The sequence below is a fragment of the Chiloscyllium punctatum genome, chromosome 25 (genome assembly GCF_047496795.1).
Source record: "Chiloscyllium punctatum isolate Juve2018m chromosome 25, sChiPun1.3, whole genome shotgun sequence".
Classification (NCBI taxonomy): domain Eukaryota; kingdom Metazoa; phylum Chordata; class Chondrichthyes; order Orectolobiformes; family Hemiscylliidae; genus Chiloscyllium; species Chiloscyllium punctatum.
This window is the reverse complement of record NC_092763.1, coordinates 49,582,155-49,606,474: the sequence shown is the minus strand read 5'-3', so window position 1 is coordinate 49,606,474 and position 24,320 is coordinate 49,582,155. Positions and strand designations below refer to the sequence as shown.

At 41.4% G+C, this 24,320-nt stretch overlaps 1 protein-coding gene across 7 annotated transcripts in view; it reads left to right on the top strand.

Annotated features, from left to right (window-relative positions):
- LOC140495928 (synaptotagmin-like protein 2) overlaps positions 1 to 24,320 on the top strand; it is a 110,468-nt gene that overhangs the window by 61,066 nt on the left and 25,082 nt on the right. For 4 of the 7 annotated variants that reach the window (XM_072595233.1, XM_072595234.1, XM_072595236.1 and 1 more), the window contains exons 6-12: positions 2,489 to 2,570; positions 6,683 to 6,961; positions 10,699 to 10,968; positions 15,411 to 15,656; positions 16,371 to 18,041; positions 19,385 to 19,480; positions 22,930 to 22,977. In XM_072595233.1, coding sequence (XP_072451334.1) covers positions 2,489 to 2,570; positions 6,683 to 6,961; positions 10,699 to 10,968; positions 15,411 to 15,656; positions 16,371 to 18,041; positions 19,385 to 19,480; positions 22,930 to 22,977 — 2,692 coding nt within the window. Of the gene's footprint in view, positions 1 to 2,488; positions 2,571 to 6,682; positions 6,962 to 10,698; positions 10,969 to 15,410; positions 15,657 to 16,370; positions 18,042 to 19,384; positions 19,481 to 22,929; positions 22,978 to 23,016; positions 23,649 to 24,320 lie in introns of those variants that run through there. The other 3 variants (XM_072595237.1, XM_072595239.1, XM_072595240.1) reach the window with 3 other exon arrangements.

Below are 24,320 nucleotides of genomic sequence, written 5' to 3'. Positions count from 1 at the left end.
GGGGTTTGATGATAATTGATAATGGTTTCATAGCACCATTAAAAAAGCTTTGTATTCCAAACTTGCCAATTGAATTTAAATACTTTAGCCGCATGAGCACATGACTCAGCATTGGTCAGGTCATCTGGATTACTAGTCCAGTGATACTGCCACTAGCCCATTACGTTCCCAAATCATGATGTTAATCAGGCAAATACAGAAAGTCCCATCTTGTGCCTTCACTTACCTTGGACAGCCTGGTGAGGTTGTCGAAAATATTCCAACATTGAATATCTTTGCAATGGTAGAATTGGCATTGGCTGCCAGTGTCAGTTCTCACCAGGCTGGCTGTGCTTCCTTTTCTGGGACACAGTTCCAAGCATTGCCAAGATGTTTTTGTCATCCATCCGTATCCATGCCAACATAATCTCACCACAGTCATTGGGAATCATTGTAGAGTTTCCCATTGAGATATTTGTATCATCGATAGTCACAGGTGAGGTCCCCGAAGACTGGAGGTTGGCTAACGTGGTGCCACCAATTAAGAAAGGTGGTAAGGAAAAGCTAGGGACTATAGACTGGTGAGCCTGACATCAGTGGTGAGCAAGTTAGAGGGAATCCTGAGGAACAGGATTTCCATGCATTTGAAAAAGCAAGGACTGATTAGTGATAAGCAATATGGCTTTGTGCGTGGGAAAAAATGTCTCACGAACTTGATTGAGTTGTTTGAAGAAGTAACAAAGAGGATTGATGAGGGCAGAGCAGTAGATGTGATCTATATGGACTTCAGTAAGGTGTTCGACAAAGTTCCCCATGGGAGACTGGTTAGCAAGGTTAGATCTGATGGAAACAGAGCTGACTCGAAAGTAGAAGACAGAAGGTGATGGTGGAGGTTTGCTTTTCAGACTGGAGGCCTGTGACCAGTGGAGTGCCACAAGGATCGGTGCAGGGTCCACTACTTTTCGTAATTCATAAAAATGATTTGGATGTGAGCATAAGAGGTATAGTTAGTAAGTTTGCTCATGACACCAAAATTGGACGTGTGCTGGGCAGCGAAGAAGGTTACCTCAGATTACAGTGGGAACTTGATCAGATGGGCCAATGGGCTGAGGAATGACAGATGGAGTTTAATTTAGCTTAAACGTGGGCTGCTGCATTTTGGAAATGTAAATCAGAACAGGACTTAGACACTGAATGGTAAGGTCCTAGGGAATGTAGGGCGGCACAGTGGCTCAGTAGTTAGCACTGCTGCCTCACAGCACCAGGGTCCCAGGTTCGATTCCAGCCTCAGGTGACTGTCTGTGTGGAGTTTGCACATCCTCCCCGTGTCTGTGTGGGTTTCCTCCAAGTGCTCCGGTTTCCTCCCACAGTCCAAAGATGTGCGGGTCAGGTGAATTGGCCATGCTAAATTGCCCATAGTATTAAGTGCATTAGTCAGACAGAAATGGGTTTGGGTGGGTTACTCTTCGGAGCGTCGGTGTGGACTTGTTGGGCCGAAGGGCCTGTTTCCACACTGTAGGGAATCTAAAAAAAAGAGAACTTGGAGTGCAGGTTCATATTCCTTGAAAATAGGTTGCAGGTAGATAGGATAGTGAAGAAGGCATTTGGTATGCTTTCCTTTATTGGTAAGAGCATTGAGTACAGGAGTTGGAAGGTCATGTCACGGCTGTCTGGACATTGGTTAGGCCACTGTTGGAATATTGCATGCAATTCTGGTCTCCTTCCTATCGAAAGGATGTTGCGAAACTTGAAAGAGTTCAGAAAAGATGTACAAGGATGTTGCCATGGTTGGAGAATTTGAGCTGTAGGGAGAGGCTGAGTAGGCTGGGGCTGTGTTCCCTGGACCGTCGGAGGCTGAGGGGTGACATTTATAGAGGTTTATAAAATCACGAGGGGTATGAATAGGGTAAATATTCATGGTTTTTTCCCTGGGGTGGGGAATCCAGAACTAGAGGGCATAGGTTTAGGGTGAGAAGGGAAAGATATAAAAGGGATTTAAGGGGCAACTTTTTCATGCAGAGGGTAGTGCATGTATGGAATGAGCTCCCAGAGGAAGTGGTGGAGGCGATTATAATTACAACATTTTAAAAGGCATTTGATTGAGTATATGAATAGGAATAGTTTAAAGGGATATGGGCCAGGTGCTGGCAAATGGAACTGAGTCAGGTTAGGATATCTGGTCGGCATGGACAAGTCGGACCTATGGGTCTGTTTCTGTGCTGTACATCTCTATGACTCCATTTTCCAGCTATTGCTTTTGTGTTTTCTGCTTTAGAGGCATTGGTGGTGGAGGAGGTAAAGAAGGTTGTAAACAAGGCACTTGAATACTTTCCTTCATTTGGCAAGGTATTGAATGCTAAAGCAGGAATGGAAGGTTGTGGGTTTTAAAGGTAACATTTTACAGTTGGTAAAACTGTTTTTGGCAGTTTTACAGTTGGTAATACCCGAGTGTGATGTTAAGTCATATTTAATGTGTAGACTTAACTCTGTTTCTCTTCCTGTACTACAGAAGAAGTCATTGTATGATCCTTGGCCAATCAGCAATGAAGAAGCAAGCTCTACTAGATTTGCTGTACAAACACAAGAAAAAGGTAACTGCTAATACCTGAACGAGATTGAGTTATACTTTGTCGTAATTATTGATCTGTTTTCATTGTCCCATTTACACAAGCTATCACATGAAATTGCACAGAATTTATAGCACAAAAATAGCCCAACTGATCCACAGCAATTTTTATGCTCCACAACAACCTCCTTCCCTCCCCATTATTACCCTTCAACTCCTTTCTCTCTCAGCTTCCTATTTAATCCATTATTAATACAGAGAAAATTTAAATCCATTGGTTGGATTGCTTTGCTTAGCGTTGGAAGATGAATATTGCACTACAAGAAAATTCTGGCTGCATTTAAATGTATTGTAATGTGCTTATCCAGGCTTTTGAGGATAAGATTCCTTTCACAGCCAAGTTTTGTGGGGATTTATTTAATCTTTGCTTCACTGAAAACTTTGGCAATATGCTCTCAGGTGATTAATGGGACCATTTGTGTCACTGTCTTGATCCATATAATTATAGTCCTCATTGAAAGCACAAGTATTTTTTCATGGCAAGACTGCCTTCTCATGCACATGTGTTTGGTCAGCCAGTGATTTCAATCGGAGCTTTAACTTCAAGCTAGTGCTTTTCTCATCCACAGTTTTCAAGGAATTGCAGGATCATGACTTTGAGCCCATTTCCAAAGCCTGAGGCAAAACGTGGCCTCAGCGCTTCCACCAGGGTGTATTTATGTGAGGTGGCTTCCCTCTTGACTACCTCCGCATTTGCCTTTAATTTAAGAGTGACAGGGGTACCATGGAAACAGGAGGCTGAATAGGAGGGCCATGCAACCCCATTGAAAAGGTGGGGACTGTTGGAGAAGAGGGACCCCGAGGGGATGACTCAAATCAGTGGCATTCATGAAAGTCCCCATGTCAGTGGTGATGATGGGAAAATACTATGAATGGCCTCAGAGTAGAGGTCCTACCTTTCTACTAGAGTATATATGACCATTCGTAAATCTGTGAATATTACAGCCTCCTGATATCAATTCCCTTATTGCAAGTTGAAAATGCTTACTTATCTTTGAGTACATTCTTAGAATCTCTGTTCTTGAATTGGGGGTGGAATTTAATGCCCTTCCCAATGACAGGTTTATGGCAAGGGCATTTATTGGTGAGAGGAGTGGGGAACCCACTGCCTCTCCACCTCTGGTCTGATTACATTTGCAATGGGAAAGTTTGTGACAATCTTTCTGTGGCTGCGGCCACTGGAGCCTCTTAAAAGGCAATTAATGCCTCTACTGCTGATGTTCATCCAGCTGTGGGCTGGTAAGACACCGTGTGGGAAGCTCGAAAGACAATCCTTTAAGGTTGCTCTTGGACTTTGAGTAAAGAACGAAGCTGTTAATTCCTTGTTCAAATTCCTAATTGAAGAACAATTGAAGAAATTGAATTGCCACTGAGAGGCACCATCGTTTCCTTGCTGCTGGCATCCCTCTCTCTTCATTCACAACCCCGCCCCACAAGTCCACTGCTGCTGCCATCACTCACATATTCTTCAGGCTTGGTCAGTGTAATACTGTGGTGGTCACCAGTCTCTGGTGACGCTGCTGAGCAATAATGAGTCACTGGCCTCTGCTCAGCTGGCAGTTCGTAGTAGGCTGTGCCTTGACTGGAGAGAAGGCCTGCTGCTATGCAGTTACATGTCTGATTGACACTTCACTTGGTGGGCCTTCAGGTGAAGCGGCAAGGTGGGAGCAAGGAAGACACCTGTTTATCTGCAGGAAATGTTCCCCTACCTTTGCAATCCTAAATTTCCATGGGCATTCCATGGCTGTTCTGTATTTGAAGTTACCATGTGCTGCTAAGTTAGCAATAGAGATCGACAGCACAGGAAAAGGGGCTTTGGTCCATCCAACCTGCGCTGCCAAAAACAACCCCCTATTCTAATCCCATTTTCCAGCACTTGGCCTTGGCCTGACAAGTGCACATCTAAAAACCTTCTGGTTATTATGAAGATTTCTGTCTCTACCACCTTTACGGACAGTGAGTTCCAGATTCTCACCACTTTCCAAGTGAAAAGTTTCTTCCTTGTATCCTCTCTAAATGGCATGGTGGCACAGTGGTTAGCACTGCTGCCTCACAGCGCCAGAGACCCGGGTTCAACTCCCACCTCAGGCAACTGCCTGTGTGGAGTTTGCACATTCTCCCCGTGTCTGCGTGGGTTTCCTCCGGGTGCTCCGGTTTCCTCCCCCAGTCCAAAAAATGTGCAGGTTAGGTGAATTGGTCATGCTAAATTGCTGGTAGTGTTAGGTGAAGGGGTAAATGTAAGAGAATGGGTCTGGGTGGTTTGCGGGTTGGTGTGGACTTGTTGGGCCGAAGGGCCTGTTTCCACACTGTAAGTAATCTAAATTCCTGCCCCTTATATTAAATGTATGCTCCCAGTCAATAATCCCTCCACCAAGGTGAAAAGATTTTTTTTTGTCCCTCATAATTTATTTATGCCCCTCATAATTTTACACTTCTTGTCTCCTCTCAGTCTTGTCCACTCCAAGGAAAACAACCAAGCTTGTCCAATCTCTCTTCATAAGTTTTATGAACTTAAATTCTTGTGATCATTGCTGTTCTGGTCTTACAGCTTCGAGATCAGGAGTTTTTTTATAAATCCAGAAGTGCAATCACAAACAACTGAAACAGCTTTTCCCAAAACCAAATCACCCATTATAGAACATTTGTTTGGTCTGCTGACTTGCTACTTTAATGACATTACCACATTGGTCCACCATTCCTTCAACTATCAGCAGATTTTAAATGCAAATGTCAAATGTAAAACATGAGATGTTAGAGATTTGTCTTGAAATGTGGAACATAAACTCAAGTTACTATCATAAAGCACCCTCTGGTGGCTGAACTAAATAATACAAGAAATACTTTCACCAAACAAAACTATTTGTACCAGAGAAGCTAGAAATTTTGAAATACTTGACACATCAGGCATTTCACATTGTACGCAATGTATTTTGAAAGAAAACAGAGTTACTTTGCAGATTAATAACCTTTCATTGTGTTCAGACAACATAGTACTCTGTAACAAATGGGATGAGCCAGTAACTACACCTGAACTTTCACTAGTACCACTTTAGGTACTGTACAATATGTAACAGTAGCTGAAAAATGCCTTGATGATTTCTCCTCCTTTCCTCATTAAGGGCAAATATTTACCTTCTGTCTGGATTTTTCTTCAAAACAAAACACAAATGGTCAATCTGAAAGCCATGTTAAAATAGACATACAGCATAGTAGAGGGTCACTTGGCTCTATGTTGACAGCATTTCCTTTCATCTCCTTCAGGCAGTAGGCTGGAACTTGCTTCACTGGAATGTGGGAGGTTGAGGGGTAACCTTAGACAGGTTTATAAAATCATAAAGGATGTAGATAAGGTGAATAGCATGCCTCTTTTCCCTAGAGTCTTACACAGAGAGTGGATTGTGTGTGGAATCAAGTGCCAGAGGAAGTGCTGGATGCAGATATATTTACAAGATTTGAAAGACATTTAGGGAAGTACATGAATAAGAAAGATCTGGAGGGATAAGGGCCAAACGCAAGTAACTGGGATTAGTTTGGTTTGGGAACATCGTCAGCGTGGACTGGTTGACTGAAGGGTCTATTTCTATGCTGTATGACTCTGTGACTGAATCTACCGTATCTGAAAGATTAGGGTAGCTACAAAATTAGATCAAGTGACAATTTCACGGAGAGAATGATAATCTGTCAGTGTAGTTGCACTCAGATAGGAATGTTCTATGTGTATTTTGATTTTCTTTCATTTTTTCCCCTCCAATTTCTCCTGTCTAATAAGATAAAAGTGATAAGGAAATGATAATGAAGAGATCAATTGAATTTTGTTAGTTTAGAATATCGAGCAATGTGGATCAAAGGTTGTGAAATCAGTTGAGGTGTAGAACAGTATGATTTGATTGAATTTTGGAATAGTCTTTGAGTCTATTATGTTTCTCTGTTCCTCCTCAATTGAATATTGTCTACAATGACCAGTTTGGAGAATGTCTGATAATGCAGATAAATTGAGTAACTTTTGTACTACTCTGAGCATGCTCTATTTTAATTCTAAGACAACTCCTAAGTTTTCTTAATTGTTTAATGTTGCAGGGCAGCAAAACAATTATGTAGGACCTAAAGAATCCACTCCAAAATCTGTGCCAATTGTGGATTGGCAGAAACGAGCCAAGAGTATAGATATTCACTACCCACAAACCTACCAGAGTCCCACAGGATCTGACATATCAACTGAAATTCAGATGAAACACACTTACACTGTTTCTCGAATTCCAAGAAGAATACATTCTATGGATATCTCAGGAGACTTAAGAGGAATTGGGGAGCCAAGAAAATCGAATGACATGACCTTAGAACAGGGTCATATAAGTGGTAAGTAGGTAACTGAGAAGTATTGAGATTTTCCATCATTTCTAAATAACAATGCTGTCTACTGATTATTTTGAGGTTGATAAAAAATGAATTGTTTAGCAATTTGAACTAATTAACGTAACTGCAATAAAAAGTAGATATGTCATGCTTAAAAAAAATCTGATGAATTGTGTGAGCTGTGTCTGTATACTTACATTCTATTGTATTAGAACAAGGCACCTACTCATCCTGGAACATTTTGTTTTGAGTAATGTTGATCTATGTCACTGAAGCTCAAATAATTTGAGCTGTGGCCTTTCATTAACATGTGACATTCCACAAGTGAGATTCAATTACTGGTCAGTTTTAGACTATGAAAATGATAACACAACTCAACTAAAAATCAGAATCAAAAAGGGTGGCACTCAAAAAGCACAGCAGGTCGGGCTGCATCTGAGGAGCAGGAGAGTTGATGTTTCAGGCATAAGCCCTTCGTCAGTCCTCACTTTCTCCTCAATTAAAAATCAGTAGGCAAACTGCAAACAACAACATTGGCTGCTTCAAGCATAGCATCTCCATCTCCCATCTTGGATTTTTCTGAACAGGTGCCTCCATTTTAAACCTTATCTTAGAATCTAAATTTCCCCCTACCTATCAGCTTATTACAGCACAAATTCAATTCTTGCTTCAAAGAATTCATGTAGGCATTACCACAGACTAAGCTAAAGATGGGGTCATTATCTGTTTGATTTTTCTTTTTTGAAAAAAAGGGAGTTTTATAGCCAGAGAATTATTTCTTCCATTTCATCCCTTTAAATAAACAGAAATCTAGCATGAAGTCATTGAGCTTAGATGCATGAATAAATCAAGTGCATGCTCAAGATTGTCTACTAAATGTGCCCAACCTAGTCTTCATTATTTAAACATTTAGAAGGGGACCATGTTTGTGGGCTGGGGAAGGGTGGAGTGTGCAAGTCCATAAAATACTGGGAAGAAAGACTTACTATTTCATTTAATGGCTTGACCTAGTTATCATTTCACTCTCAATCCATCCGAACAGTATAGCAGTCTGGCTACTTGACAGGCAGTGGTAAACTGCCACAGTTCAAAGGACAGTGAGGCTGAGATGGGGGTCAGGGTGGGGATCAAATGGCCATCAACAGTGAGGCAAGGCCAGGACATATTTGGAGCGTGGTCAGCCGATTGCAGCTACTATTATTTTGAAGGGTCAGTGCAATAAAATGCACACTGATAATCAGTTTGAGTTCCACCAGAGACCTCATTACAGCCTTGATTCAAACATGAACAAAGGAGCTGAATTCCAAATTTGAGGTGGGAGTGACTGATGTTTGACATCATAAGGTCAGAAGTAGGGATGTTCGCTGGTGATTGCACAATGTTCAACACCATTCACAACTCCTCAGGTACTGAGGCAGCACATGTTCAAATGCACTAAGACCTGGACAATGACCAGGCTCAGGCTGAATGTGGTAAGTCACATTTGCATCACTAAAGAGCCAGACAATGAGCATCTCCAAACAGAGAGAATTGCTCCTTGACATTCAATAACATTACCATTACTGAATCCTTCAACATTAACATCCTGGATTTACCATTGACTCGAAGCTGAACTGTACTAGTCAAATAAATACTGTGTTATAGGAAAAGGTCAGAGACTAGGAATCCTGCAGCAAATTAGCCGCTTCTCCAAGCCTTGTCCACCATGTACAAGACACATGTTGGAAATGTGGTAGAATACTCCCAAACTTGCCTGGGTGAGTGTAGCGCCAAAACAGTTGAGAAACTTGGCAGGATCCAGGACAGGCAGTGTCCTAGGGTAGCATTATTTCCACAAAGATTCACTCCCACCACCACTGATAATTGGTAGCAGCAATGTGTATCATCTACATGATGCAACTCACCACGGATCCTTGTACAGCATCTTCCACACCCATGACCATTACTACCCACAAGGACAAGGGCAGCAGAGGCATAGGAACACAATCACTTGTAACTTACCCTCTAAGCCACTCATCATTCAGATTCGGAAATATATTGCTCAGTGAGGCACTGCTGCCTCACAGCGCCAGGGACCTGGGTTTGATTCTGGTCTCAAGTGACTGTGTGGAGTTTGCACATTCTCCCTGTGTCTGCGTGGATTTCCTCTGGGTGCTCCGGTTTCCTCCCTCAATCCAAAGATGTGCAGGTCAGGTGAATTGGCCATGCTAAATTGCCCATAGTGTTAGGTGCATTGGTCAGGGGTAAATATAAGGTAGGGGAATGGGTCTGGGGTGGGCTACTGTTCAGAGGACGGTGTGGACTTGTTGGGCTGAAGGGCCTGTTTCCACACTGTAGAGAATCTAATCTAATCTAATCATTCTTTCTCTATCACCAGGTGAATAACCTGGAACTCCCTCCATAATGGCATTTGTAGATGCGTTTACAGCAAATAGACTGCAGCAGATCAACCCAGCATTTTAATGTCACCCTCTCAAGAGCAAAAGAATAGCAATAAATGCTAGCAATAGCCCTGTCAACAATGCACACATCCCATGAATGAATAAAAAAGTTATGCATTGCCATGCCTAAATATCAAAGCAGAGGTGATGGCCAAGTGGTATTTTCGCTGGATTGTTAATCTAGAGGCCTAGATAATGGTCTGCGGACCTAGGTTTGAATCCTGCCATGGCAGATAGGGGAATTTAAATTCAATTAAAGAATCTGGAATTAAGAACCTGATGATTACTATGAATCGTCTGTCAGAAAAACCCTTCTGCTTCACTAATACCCTTTGGGGAAGGAAACTGCTATTCTTACCTGGTCTGGATGACATGTGGCTCCAGACCCCCAGCAATGTGGTTGACCCTTAACTGCTGTCTGGGCAATTAGGGACGCCTATCAAATACTGGCTGAGCCAATAACACCCACATCAATGCCCTCCCCTCCATTATAAGGTCAGAAATCAGGATGTTTGCTGGTGATTGCACAATGTTCTCTTTTAAAAAGCCTGTTCTCTGGCTGGCTCCAGTATTGTTGCATACCCCCTCTTCTCTGCCATATTAGCTTCTTGATTTATATTCTCATCTTACATTGTACCTATTGTTAGGGAGCCAAAATGCTACTCCCACCTGGTGACTTTCCCTTGTAGTTGTTTATCTCCACACAAATCAATGTGATATTGTTATCTTCCAGGTAAAGACCATTTCTTTCTACTGGACTGAACTCATTCATTATTAACAAAGCTACTTGTCTCCCTTTCCTTTCTTCCTCTCCTTCTGAAATGTCAGCTATCCTCCAGTATTCAATCGCCAGCCTATATTACTTTGCTACTACTTCTCTGTAATGAGTCTGATAAAATAACCCGTATGAATAGAGGTTCTACATATTCCCAAAGGAGCTGAATTCTGATCTGACATTCCTATTTTGAAAATGGACCAAATATGATCCTAATATCTATCTAATCTTGCAGTGGTGTGGTTATATTATGAAGCAGATACTAGTTGGATTGAAGAAACGTCTCTACTAGTTGGATTGAGCAAAAACACACTACACCCCAGAGAGTTGTGGCACCAACATCACTGAAAGTATTTAAAACAGCGATATATAGATTTTTGAAGTATCACGGAGTTGGTGACTGTGCTACATTGATATGAAAGAGGAGTTGAGGCTGGGAAAGTTCAGCCATGATTGTTATTGGATAGAGGGACTGGCGTGAGGGATAAAACAGCCCATTCTATCTCTTATCTCTTATGTTTCAGACATGGTCTCTTTAACAGGTCCACAAAGGGCTCCTGCAGGTTTTAGTGCCGAGTCTCCTGTTTGTGAACAAGCTGAAGATACGATGAAACAAGATAATGATGCAGACAGCTCCTGTGATACGAAGCAAACCAACCAGACATCTGACATCAGAGGCCAAAGAACTGCTTCACCTGAGGGTAATACTCAGACTCCAAGACAGCACAGTCATTTAGAATTTACAGGGGAAGCATGGAATGCTGCAAAAGAGTCTGAACACAGTAATGTGAATGGTGAGTGTGATTCTGAAATAAGTCAGTATGTACATATGAGCACAGAATATAAGAACTAGGAACAGGAGTGGGCCATTCAGCCCCTCCTGCCTGCTCCACCATTCAATACAAACATGCTAATCTCATCTCAATTTCAACTCCACTTTCCTGCCGCTCCTCATAATCCTTCAAACCATTACTAATTAAAAATCTGTCAATCTCCTGCTTAAATTTATTCAATGTCCAAGCAACCACCATACTCTGGGCTAGTGAATTCCACAGACCTTTTGACCTTTTGAATGGAGTTATTTCTCCTTATCTCTGTTTTAAATCTGCTACCCTTTATCTTAAAAGTATGATCTTTCGATGTAGATTGGAAACATCCTCTCTAGACTACATTGTTAATCCCCTTGAGCATCAATGTAATGATTCAAGACATCATAGAAATCATAGAATCCCTACAGTGTGGAAACTTGACCATTTGGCCCAATAAGTCCACACTGAAACTCTGAAGAGTATCCTACCCAGACCCATTCCCCTACCTTATTACTCTACCTTGACTAATGCACCTAACCTACACATCCCTGAACACTATGGGCAGTTTAGCATGGCCAATTAACCTAACCTGCACATCTTTGGACTGTGGGAGGAAACCGGAGTACCCAGAGAAAACCCACACAAAGAATAATATACTTGAGAAATCTAATTCTACCATATGGGAAAATATACCTTATGCCATAATTCATCATTGATTCCAAACTGAAGAGTTTCTTGCTGGTAGAAAACTTATGTGAACAACAAAATAAAAACAATCAATACAAGGAAATAGACTTTAAAAAGCATTTTCAGAATGGTTAGATGAAATATTAGGAGAAAGTGAGGGCTGCAGATGCTAGAGATCAAAGTCATAATGTGTGGTGTTGGAAAAGCACAGCTGGTCAGGCAGCATCCGAGGAGTAGGAGAATCGACGTTTCAAGCCTAAGCTCTTCATCAGGAATGTGGTGGGGGGCGGGGGGGGGGGTCTCAAGGGGGCTGAGAGATAAATGGGAGGGGGTGAGGCTAGGGGAAAAGTAGCTAGGAATGCATTTGGTGGAAGAAGTTTGGGGGTGATGGTGGTAGGTCAGAGTGGAGGGTGGAGCGGATAGGTGGGAAGGAAGATAGATAGGACAGTTCAAGAGGGCAGTGCCATGTTGGAGGGTTGGACCTGGGATAAGGTGGGGGGAGGGGAGATGAGGAAACTGGAGAAATTGACATTGATTCTGTGTGGTTGAAGGATCCCAAGGCGGAAGATGAAGCGTTCTTTTCCAGGTGTCAGGTGGCTAGAGTTTGGCCGTGGAGGAGTCCCAAGACTTCAACAGGAGGGGGGAGTTGAAGTGATTGGCCACAGGGCGATGGGGTTGTATGGTGTGTGTGTCCCAGAGGTGTTCTCTGAAACGTCCCACAAGTTGGTGTCCTGTCTCTCCAATGTAGAGGAGACCACATCAAGAGCAACGGACACAGTAGATGAGATGTTAAGAGATGCAGGAAAATCTTTGCCGGATGTGGAAGAATCCTTTGGGGAACTTGGACGGAGGTGAAAGGGGAGGGTGGATGCAGGTTTTACACCTCTTGAGGTGGCAAGGGAAGGTGCCGGCAGTGCAGGGTGAGTTTTTGGGAGGCGTGAACCTAACTAGGGAGTCGTGGAGGGAATGGTTTCTCTGGAGGCAGAGACGATGTGTTCGATGGCTTCTGCAGGGGCAAAAGTGACGTTCCATGTGATGTTTGCAATGTCTTTGGCAGTGGCTGCATGTTCGCCAGCAGTGTTCAGGTGAGTGAGATCACTGGGGATAGAAGTGGCTGAGGCGGAGGCAATGATGTCAAATCCTAGCCACCCGAGGCCAGGAAAAAGAACACCTCATCTTCTGCCTTGGGATCCTCCAACCACATGGAATCAGTGTTGATTTCACCAGTTTCCTCATCTCCCTTTCCCCATCTTATCCCAGATCCAACCCTCCAACTCTGCACCATCCTTTTGAACTGTCCTACTTATCCATATTCCTTTCCAACTATCCGCTCCACCCTCCACTCCAACTATCACCAACACCCCCCACCTTCATCCACCAATTGCATTCCAAGCTACCTTCTGCTCAGCCCGAACCCCTCCCATTTATCTTTAGGCCCCTTGCCCCCCCCGCCCTCCCCCCACATTCCTGATGAAGAGCTTATGCTTGAAATGTCGACTCTCCTGCTTCTCAGATGCTGCCTGAACAGGTGTGCTGTTCCAGTACCACACATTTAGATGAAATATTAACATGGCTTAAATTCGCCTGACACTTAATGTCACATGGTACTTCACATTTGAAAATGGGCATGACACTAATCAAGGCACAAATGAGAAGGGCGACCAAAGGCTTGGCCAAAGTGGATTTTATGGGGTAGAAAGGTGGCAGAGGCATTAGAAAATGAAATTCCAGAGTGGGAATTCAGTAGCTGAACATAGCCTTCTGTGATGCTTTCAGGCAATAGAGGTATGGCTTTAGTTTCTCCAGTTGTTCAGTTAGAGAAAGTTTAATTGTTGAGTTAAGTACAGAGAATATTGTGTTGCTTCTTTACCAAAGAAATTGCATATTAGTGTGATGCTGATTTTTGTTTCCCCCCTGCACTTATTTCCACTCCTATATCACGTTCTGTCAATTTCTGTCATTTGTTAAGATCAGCTGCATGCTGGAGACAGTTGACAAACCGGGAACCAAGTTATAGAGTCATACAGATCTAGAGCATGGGAACAGACCCTTTGGTCCAACCCGTCCACATCGACCAGATATCCCAACCCAATCTAGTCCCACCTGCCAGCACCCGGCCCATATCCTTCCAAATACTTCCTATTCATATAACCATCCAAATGCCTCTTAAATGTTGCAATTGTACCAGCCTCCACCACTTCCTCTGGCAGCTCATTCCATATACGTACCACCCTCTGTGTGAAAAAGTTGCCCCTTAGGTCTCCTTTATATCTTTCCCCTCTCACCCTAAACCTATGCCCTCTAGTTCTGGATTCCCCGACCCCAGGGAAAGTCTTTGCCTATTTACCCTATCCATGCCCCTCATAATTTCATAAACCACTATAAGGTCAACCCTCAGCCTCTGATGCTCCAGAGAAACAGCCCTAGCCTGTTCAGCCTCTCCCTATAGCTCAAATCCTCCAACCCTGGCAACATCCTTGTAAATCTTTTATGAACCCTATCAAGCTTCACAACATCTTTCCGAGGAAGGAGACCAGAATTGCACGCAATACTTCAGCAGTGGCCTAACCAATGTCTTGTACAGCCACAACATGACCTCCCAACTCCTGTACCCAGTACTCTGACCAAGAAAGGAAAGCCTACCAAATGCCTTCTTCACTATCCTATCTACCTGTGACTCCAATTTCTAGGAGCTATGAACCTGCACTCCAAGGTCTCTTTGTTCAACAACACTCCCGAGCACCTTACCATTAAGTGTATAAGTCCTGCTAAGAATTGCTTTCCCAAAATGCAGCACCTCGCATTTACCTGAAAGAAACTCCATCTTCTCAGCCCATTGGCCCAACTGACCAAGAACCTGTTGTAATCTGAGGTAACCGTCTTCGATGTCCACTACACCTCCAATTTTGGTGTCATCTGCAAACTTACTAACTGTACGTCTTATGCTTGCATCCAAATCATTTATGTAAATGACAAAAAGTAGAGGACCCAGCACTGATCCTTGTGGCAATCCACTGCTCACAGGCCTCCAGTCTGAAAAACAACCCTTCACCACCACCCTCTGTCTTCTACCTTTGAGCCAATTCTGTATCCAAATGGCCAGTTCTCCCCCCTGTATTCCATGGGATCGAACCTTGCTAATCAGTCTCCCATGGGGAACCTTGTCGAATGCCTTAATGAAGTCCATATAGATCATATCTACAGCTCTGCCCTCATCAATCCTGTTTGTTACTTCTTCAAAAAACTCAATCAAGTTTGTGAGACATGATTTCCCACGCACAAAGCCATGTTGACTATCCCTAATCAATCCTTGCCTTTCCAAATACATATATATCCTGTCCCTCAAGATTCCCTACAACAACTTGCCCACCACCGAAGTCAGGCTCACCGCTCTATAGTTCCCTGGCTTGTCTTTACCGCCCTTCTTAAACAGTGGCACCATGTTTGCCAACCTCCAGTCATCTGGCACGTCACCTGTGACTATCGATGATACAAATATCTCAGCAAGAGGCCCGGCAATAACTTCTCTAGTTAGCCACACAGTTGCTAGAGTTGAAAAATCATTCTGAACTTGGTTCAGTTCATAAATAGCTTGATTCAGCACTTTCATCATTTTTAATCAGACAATTTGTGTATACTTCAGTACAGAAAGTGAAATTACAACTAATGTTTTGTACATTATGTGACCTGAGAAGTTTATGATAGAAAACAGTTGCCTGTATCATTTTGTTTTATTTCAGGTCAAGGATTAATCACAGTCTCTACAATAGCATCACCAGTGAGTGAAAAGCCCCTGGATGTGCCAAAATCCAGGAAGAGCCTGGCCACTCACTGTAAAGAGGCATCCACTTACCAGGTTCCAGAGACAAGTGACGAAGAGAAAATGTATATTTCTAACATTACCCAGTTTCCAAAATGGGACAGCACATCCAGAAAAAGTGAAACTCAGACAACCAAGAAGCCAGAAAGCTTTGCCTCTGAGTCAGGTGATTTATAATTCCTACAAATATTATTTTAGTAAACCTTTCGTTCCTAGATTAATTTAGGATATCTAGTTGGCATGGAGGAGTTGGACCAAAGCGTCTGTTTGCGAGCTGTACATCTTTATGACTCAATGACTGTGACCCTATCAAATGAAGGAAAGAAAGTTCAGACACTTATTGACTCCTGAGAAATATCTGACAACTATTCTTTTCTTAAAATAAAAGTGTTAACATATTTTTCAGCATTGCATTATATCAGTTACATATGAAAACTTGATGACTAAGATGTGATACTCTTCCTTCCTTTTCAATGATGCCTAATGCTTCTGGTTCACAAAAAAAAAATCATTGCCTTGGTGTCATTTAAAACTTGTCACAAATGTTTAAAGAGAGTTGCTAACTACACACTTACCTGACTTAATCTCACATATTTGTTTGAATGGTGCGGCTTGATTCTGTCTTTAAGTGAACTGCACAGAGGTAGCTAAATAATCCTTGAAACCTGTTATTGATTTTGCGCAGAGAAATGATTTCTGAGAGTACACTAGTTTTAAATTGTGTATCGTGATTGATCTAAAGAGTCAGTAAATTCACTGCTGGACAAATGTTTCATTTTTATCATGGGAGGTTTTAATGATTTAATATCTGCCGTTCACTTTAACTTTACATCTGTTGCTTAAGTTGGTTATTAACTGAATGGTATTTTCTAAACTGTAGGTCCACGAGGACTACCATTCGCCAAAACTAATGAAGACCAACAAGCTTACAATACACTTGAGAAATTGAACCTCTCACCAACATCTCAAATTCCAAGACTAAAAATTGCTTTAGAAACAGCAGGGGAAACTCGAAAAATACCTGCTGAGGATCTGAAGCCATTGAGTAGACAGTTGGCAGGTAAGAATGAGACTACTGAGGTGACTGACCAAGCAAAGGCTGCCTTTCATCCTACTTCCAGAATAGATAAATATCAGTCATCCTCTTCTGATGATGACAGAGAGAAAGACCATAAACAAGGTGCTGCGTTCACCATAAATGCCTTAGGTAATAAGCACCTTGAAGGTGAAGCTCTCACTGACCCCAACCATTTCAAAAGCCTGAAGCACTTTTGGGAAAGAGGAATTGAATCCAATAAAGCAAACAATGAGCTTCCAAGCAATGTTTCCAAACGTCCATTTAGAAGACTCAGATCACCAGACTACAAAAGCTGCCCCACTGAAGTAAAGCAATCCACAGTGCCTGAGTCCAAGTCCAATTTGGCAACCAGGGAAATTCCTTCTACAAATAGCTATCCTAACTCAGAACTTCAAGGGAACCAATCAATACGTCATTCCTCTGAAGAAGGAGAAATTGATCAGTTAACTAGGACCAACAAGTTACCACCTGTTCCTGCTCCAAGAGTCAGAGCAGCTGTCAAAATTGGAAAGCCTGATGCATTGATGACCAAGTGGGACCATTATGCAGAAGCAACTCCTTCTATGGTTGATGAAGTATCTAACATTAATATTCAGCAATCTCATAGTGATGATGATCAACCAAAAGACTCCATTGCACTGGAATCCATTGAACATGGCAGACCCATAACATTGATACATTCCAAAAGCTTGAGTTTGGATGAATCTTTGTCAGTTATGAAAAGCAGTCAAACTCCTCCTGATTGCATTGTGGAGGAACCTATAAAAAAGGAGATTCTTCCACCTAAGGAGATTGAAAGAAAGGAGATGTACAAAAAGATAAAGAAAATGGCAATTGAATCCGCTGCAGATAACCCACCATCAACAGAGGAGCTCACAGTGGTTAAGGTTGATGATAAAGTCTGTAATGAAAGTCCAGTATTACTTTACAATGATCATAAATCAGAGGTGAGGACACCAGTAGACAATTACATAGTAAGACTTAATGGAGAATTTCAACTTTGTCCAAAGGGAAGGGATGAGGAAATCACACTATGCTCTTCCCAGTCTGATATTCCTACTTTGGAACAGGATGTAGACCCAGGAAAAAATTATTGCACCAACATTTCATTGAAGAGCCAAGCAGAAGTCCTGGTGGAAAAGTCATCTGAAGATGATCCTGCTGAACCTCAAACCATCCTGCAATACAATAAACACTTACTGTCAAGAAGTGTAAGCGAAGAATCACGCACGAAGGCACCTTCTGGAGATGCTAATGCGGGAACATCATCTACAGATGAACTCCATCATTCAGTTAATCTGAACTCTGTAACTGTTAGAAAACCTTTAACTGTTGTCAGTACAGAAGGTTGTGAAGCTGACCTTCCGGCCCGTGCATTAACCAGTAATTCCAGTGTGCAGGAGAAGGAAGCATCAAATGTTCTCCTTCATTTGGCTGATTCGGAAAATGATGATTTTCACAGGATGAAGTCAGGTTTGAGTTTTCATATTCTGTAATTTACCTCTTTAGATTATTGAATGTAAAAACTCCTGAAATTTAACTCCTACTAATTCATTCCATTTGCTGCCAGTGCTAACAAAATTGTGCTGTCTCCTTCTATTAGTGTTTGACTCCACTTGCACCCCTCAATTTCATGTGACCTAAGTTTGCATACTTGTTTCTATATTGTATAATGATCCCAATCACCGACTGAGATTCCATGATATATTAAAGAAATTCAGTTATAAACTCAATAGTTAACTCAAACTTGAGAAGTTTCAGGTTGAACAACTTCATTGAGTCGAAATATAAAAATTGGGAACAGAGTTTAAGAAGGATATTCTACTTTAGAGAAGAGATCTCAAAGTCCTTTACTTGAAGTTTAAGATCTTGTGAGGAATTGATAGTTCCCAACTACAACTGGTTCATCATGCTAGGTATTCAAGTAGCAGAAGTGAGTTATAAAAATTGAAAAGTTAGGACTTTACAAGTAACTTGAACTTTTACATACAGAGACCAATAGTTCTGGAATGTTAATGTGGAAAGTCATTGAATTAAGAAATATGAATAAGTTCAACAAACAACAGAAAGGGTGAAGTGATTGACAATATTGTTAAAAGGGGAATTAATCAAATTCATTACATCAACAGGGGAGATTGTAATGCTTTGGAACATATGTTCGAATCCCATGCCACAGCTGCGAGAGATTTTTTTGTAAAATGTTAACTGAATGGTAACTTTAAAACTGCCATGTTTTAAAACAACTAATGTCTTTTTGGGAAGGATATGTACCATTCTGGTCAGGCTGTCTTGTGACTCCTGACCCACAGCAATGTGGTTGTCTCTTCGTTGCTGTCTGAAATGGCCGGACAAGCCACTCAGTTCAAGGGCAATTGGAAATGGGCAACAAATGCTGGCCTTTCCTGCCTTGAAAGAATAAAGAAAAAAAAAGTCAAATTTGTTGGACCAAATGCCTCTTTCGAAAATTGAAATTTCTGTTCACATTATGACACCAAGACTACGATGTTCAAATGTTTAGAACAAGAAGTACTTTGTAACTAGAATTGTGGCAAGAAACTGCAGTTAGCAATGAAAACAAAAACAGGTTAATTTTAACATATTGCTTATTCCTATTTCATGCTCATAATGAGAGGACCTTTCAGCCCCTACCTCACAGGATTCTACGACTGCTTCAAATTTTCTTTCCCTAAAGGAGTTTCCTTAGTTCAAAGATAGAAGATCCATGTCCCAGCTATTTGGATATATTTTGCTGTGATTAATGCTGTTTAATAATGCAACTGGTACTGTTTGAAAAGTTTCTTGTAATTTTAATTTAGGTACCACTTATGGATTGTCCCCGGTAATGAAGGCTTTAGCCAGAGCTAAGAGGAATAATGCTAAGAGTATGGACAATTTAAACTCGACTGTAGACCGTAAGTATGACATTCCCTGTAAATTTAACAATTCATGTTTGGTATTTTGAAATGTCAATAGAGTGACAAATGTTTTAAAAAGAGGTAGAGTTGTTCATTCCTGCCACTGAAACATTTTGCATTTATGTATCAGCTTTAGATGCACAGGATGTCCCAATGTTTTTATGGGCAATGAATTGATTTATGCATGTCACTGTTATGGAGACTAATGCTCAGTAAATTTGCCAACTAAGGTCTGACAAGCAACAATGAAATGGAAGAGCAGCTACTCTTTTTTTGTGTCAGTTTACATAGCAGTGTTGCCCAGTAGTAAGTGTGTCCAAGTGTTGTGTATCAATTAGGAACTAACCCCCGTTCATTTATGTACTACTTCAGCAGTCCCTCCGGATTGAGGATAAATTATTTTCCCTCCTTTTCAATGGGTTTTGAGATGGCTGATGAGACCAACAAGCTGTCTGCAGGCTCTACCACCTGCAGGTGGGTGTTTCTTGCATGGTCAAATTCTTCCGTTGTTTGGAGGCTTATGTGCTCCATCTGATGCCTCATCTTCATCTCTGTACATTCCCAACAGAGTGTCTCCTTCTGGTTGAAGCCTTCCTGAATTAACATTTTCTATTTTGCTGGATTATGAACCCAGGGCTCTCATTAATTGGTGGAAATGGTGATTTCTTCATGGATGGTTTGAGGACATTTTAAAAAACATTTTCACTATCCTCCTCTTCTCTTGCTACAATAGTGCTCCAAATAAAACAGTTGTCTTGTAGTCTGGTGTCAAGCATTTCAGACAGCTTCTGGAGCTGTTTTTGAGTGATTAGTACCTCAAATTGAGGCATGTCAGCTTAGAAAAGGAAGCTGTTTGTGAACCATCTTTCTTGCCACCAACTTCAGAAGATCTTGTGAAGACATCAATGGTGTGAACTCTCCAGTGCCTTCAGGCTCCTGCTGTAGGATGTTCACGTGTCTGAAGCACATAGGAGCACAGGGATCAGTGTTGCCTAGTAAACTGCGACCTTAGAATCAAGTTTGAGATCCTCCTCCTTAAATTCCGCTTACTTTCGTTAGCCAAAGGCTGAATTAGTTCATTTGAAGAGATGATTGTACATACAGTGCTTATAATTATGTCTATGATGTGCATACAATCATCCATGTGGAGCAGTCTGAGTCAGGGATTGTCGTAGTTGAAGGTGCATGGCATGCAATTGTTAATAAGAGCTTTCAAGTAAACTAATACTACCATGTCCAATATTCTATCCTTCACCAAGCCACATCATTGAAATTAACAGGCAGCACAAAGTTTGTATGCTGTCAGCATTGCAGTAAATATACATGAATTCATCAGCATTACATTCCCTTCATCTCCACATTTTCCAACTTCATCCAAACTTTCCTTGTATCTTTCTTAGCTGGTTCTCCCTGATCTGCAGAGTGTTTCTAGCATTTCTTTTATTGTTTCAGAGTTTTAGCATCCACAGTATTTTGCTTATCTTCCTAATTTGCTCTTCTTCTTAGGTGTTCCTGCAGGATCAAGTATAGCTTCCTTCCACTTCAGTGGGTGCTAAGGTAACTAAATTGTCTGGATCTGTCAACCCTGCCACCGCAGGGCCAGTGGTGTTTGCTGAAGTGGATGGGCATGATGCTCAGGATTTAATACACTACTGCTGTTTGTGTTTGGCCTGCATCTGGGCCTGTCTGAGATATTCCAAATAGTTGACATCTTTGGAAGCTTCATCTCCATTTCAGGCAGTCTTGGGTTGGAGATTCCCATGAGCCAATGAGGATATTTCATTTTTCTGGGAGGCTTTAAGATTGTCTACGATTTGTTACCACAGCCCTCTTGGTAACCGCTGTGATGAAGCTCTGAGTAGACTGGGAGCTTGTTTTGAAAGTTATGTGAAGGGAGATGCAGATGTGTGGCTTGACCAATACATCTGCCTTAATATTAGCGATATTGGCTTGAGAGAGGCCATGGATATTGCAGCACTTTTACTGTCAGTGTATTTGCAGGATTTTGCTGCAGCATTGTTGGTGGCATTTCTCAAGGGATTTGAAATGTCTGCTGTCCATGTCTCCAATATATACAGCAGGGCAGGTATCACTGCTCCCTTGTAGACAATGAGCTTGACATTGGGTTTGTCATCAAACACTCAGTTTCTTAGATAGTCAATGATCATTCTGGTACACTGGAGATGATGTTGAATTTCATTGTTGATGTCTGTCCTCACTGAGAGGAGGTACCTAAGGTTTGGGAATTAATTCTCATTATCAATGGCTGGGATGGTTGGGAGACAGTGTTATGCAGTGAGACCAGGCTGACAGAGGACCTTTGTCTTCCAGAAGTGTAGCCTAAGGCTCATTCCCTCAAATGACTCCACAAATGTATCCACATTAGTGTGGAGCTTGGCCTCTGCATATGCCCACATGCAAGCATCATCTGCATACTGCAGCTCAAAGGCAGTAATTGGGGTGGTCTTGGTATGGACTGGAGGTGACCTGATTGAACAGTTTTCTGTTTATCCTGTAGATTAGTTCCACCCTACCAGGAAATCTCAGGGAGACAACATGGCTTGTTGGGCAAGGAAGATAGCAAAGAGCTCTGGTACAAGGAACCAGCTTTGCTAAATACCAGTTTGCACATGTTTATGGTCAGTGGGTGATCCATTGGTGATAGTCATTCATGGCTTACAGGTTGTTGTGCAGCAGGTAGAGAACGGTGGTAAATTTGTTTTGTTGTGAAGATTCTAGGGCATGCTAACCATCTGTTCTGCCTGTTGATGGACAGAATTCACATTGTGACTTTGAGAGGAGTTCTTCAGTCACTGGGAGAAGATCATTCAAAAGGGTTTTTGCGATGACCTTCCCTCTAGTGGACATCAAGGAATACTCCTGTGTAGCAACCATGATTGATCATTTCTTTCTTGAAGATGGCCATATTTATAACATCTCAGAGATCCCCTCGCATGCTGTGGAATATGATCAAGGACATTCATGTCAAGGACTGAGTCTTAGTTGAGGAGATCCTGGAAGTGTTCCTTCTAAGGAGCATTCTCTATCTTTTAGTCCTTTACGGGTGCCACTCTGTCTGAACTCTCAGTGGGGTAGCTCCTTGAATGCTTGGACTATAGATTGACTTGACTGTGCTGAAGAATCCACACAAGACTTGCTTGGAGGTAAATGTATTTCCTATGCTCTTTCTACAATATGTTCTTCAGGGCATGCATTATTTTGTTGGACTTTGGCCTTTATTTTTCAGTGAATGAGTATTTCCAGCATTTTCATTTATTATTTCAGATATTTAGTATTTGCAGTATTTTGTTTTATCTCCCTAATCTGCTCACTCAGCCCTTCATAAGCAGATGGGAGCAAGAGTCTATTGGCTAGTGTTAATCCAGTTTGTGAATGTGCTCATTCTTTTTATAACAACAAGAACTCAGTTTTGCTTTCTGTTACAGGAGAAACCATCACTACTTCAGTGAATGAGAATGATGTAAAAAAAGATGGTGAGGGATTAAACCTAAAAATTTTACTCTTGTAGTAATGTTCTGTTTTCAAAACTTTACCCAAATTTTGGCTAAATTAGTAAAATTATATAATTTCTGAATATTTTGGATTCAGTTATTCTTTGTGTGTGGAAGTGATGTGTCATGTACATAACATATCCTTTTTTATGACATCATCCAAAGAAATGCAGCATAAATAAAACTTAGAAATATTTAGGATAAGATTTTTAGGATGGCTTTCCACTTAAGAAAATGGTAGGGTGGGCCAATCTAGGACTTGCACGTCCACTGTAAAACCATTGTGAAGATGGGTGAGTGGGAGCCTGGTGGGAAGACCATTTGAGGAATTTTATGAAATGTCCCCCACCTAAAAATCCACCAGCATGTATATGTAAAAATTTGCACTTAATTTCCAAAATAAATCAAGCTCAAATCAACTAATTCGACTTTTTCCTTCTCCAACATCCAAAACCAATTGTTTATTTTTAGCTTAAGTTCATGAATCAGCAATGTTATCAACTATTCTATGTCCTGTTTGTTTTTTATGACAGCATCAAGAAATCTTCTAGAGCTTACAGGCTTTGTAAAGTCAGTGAAATGACAGGGTCTCTCTTGAAATACTTTATCATATGTTTGTTTATATTTTGCTCACAGTGGATAACAGTGAAGAAGTAAGTATTAATGTCGCAAGTTATTACAGCAGTCATCGATTCAAAATTACCAAACAACGAGATGAATGAAAATGTGTGTGTGCATTGGCTGGAAAGGTTTTTAATTAAGTGGTTTCAAGTTGGTCCCAACTCACTTCATCGTGGATAAGGACTAGTGTAAAAACTGACTCTTGTTTAACACAGTGCTGATCGAAAGTTGAGATCTTTTCTCTATGTTAAAAATGTGCCTAATTTAGGAATGGCTACTGTTAGTCAGATGACTAGTTACACTCCCTCGGCTGAAGGAACAAAGCCATTATGAAAAGTTGATTTCAATCTTATGTATTTCCAAATTTTTGATGATGACCTTGACCCCATCACTACCTTTGTTCCTGATGTCAGTATAAGGAAATTAATGCAGCTTTCAATCATATTCTCTCTCATGTGAATAACACCTTTAAAATGTAGATCACCTAAACTAAATTGATTTATTTTATGGGCTTAGCATTTGCCCTTGAGAAGGTGGTGGTGAACCACATTCTTGAATAATGACATTCCATCTATTGTAGGTATATCTACAGTGCTGTTAAAAAGAGTTTGAGGTCTTCAAGTAAGTCATTTAATTGGAGCATTTTGTTATACAAGAAGCAAGGCCAATGTTTGACAATGTTAGTTATATTGCAGCCCTTGTTA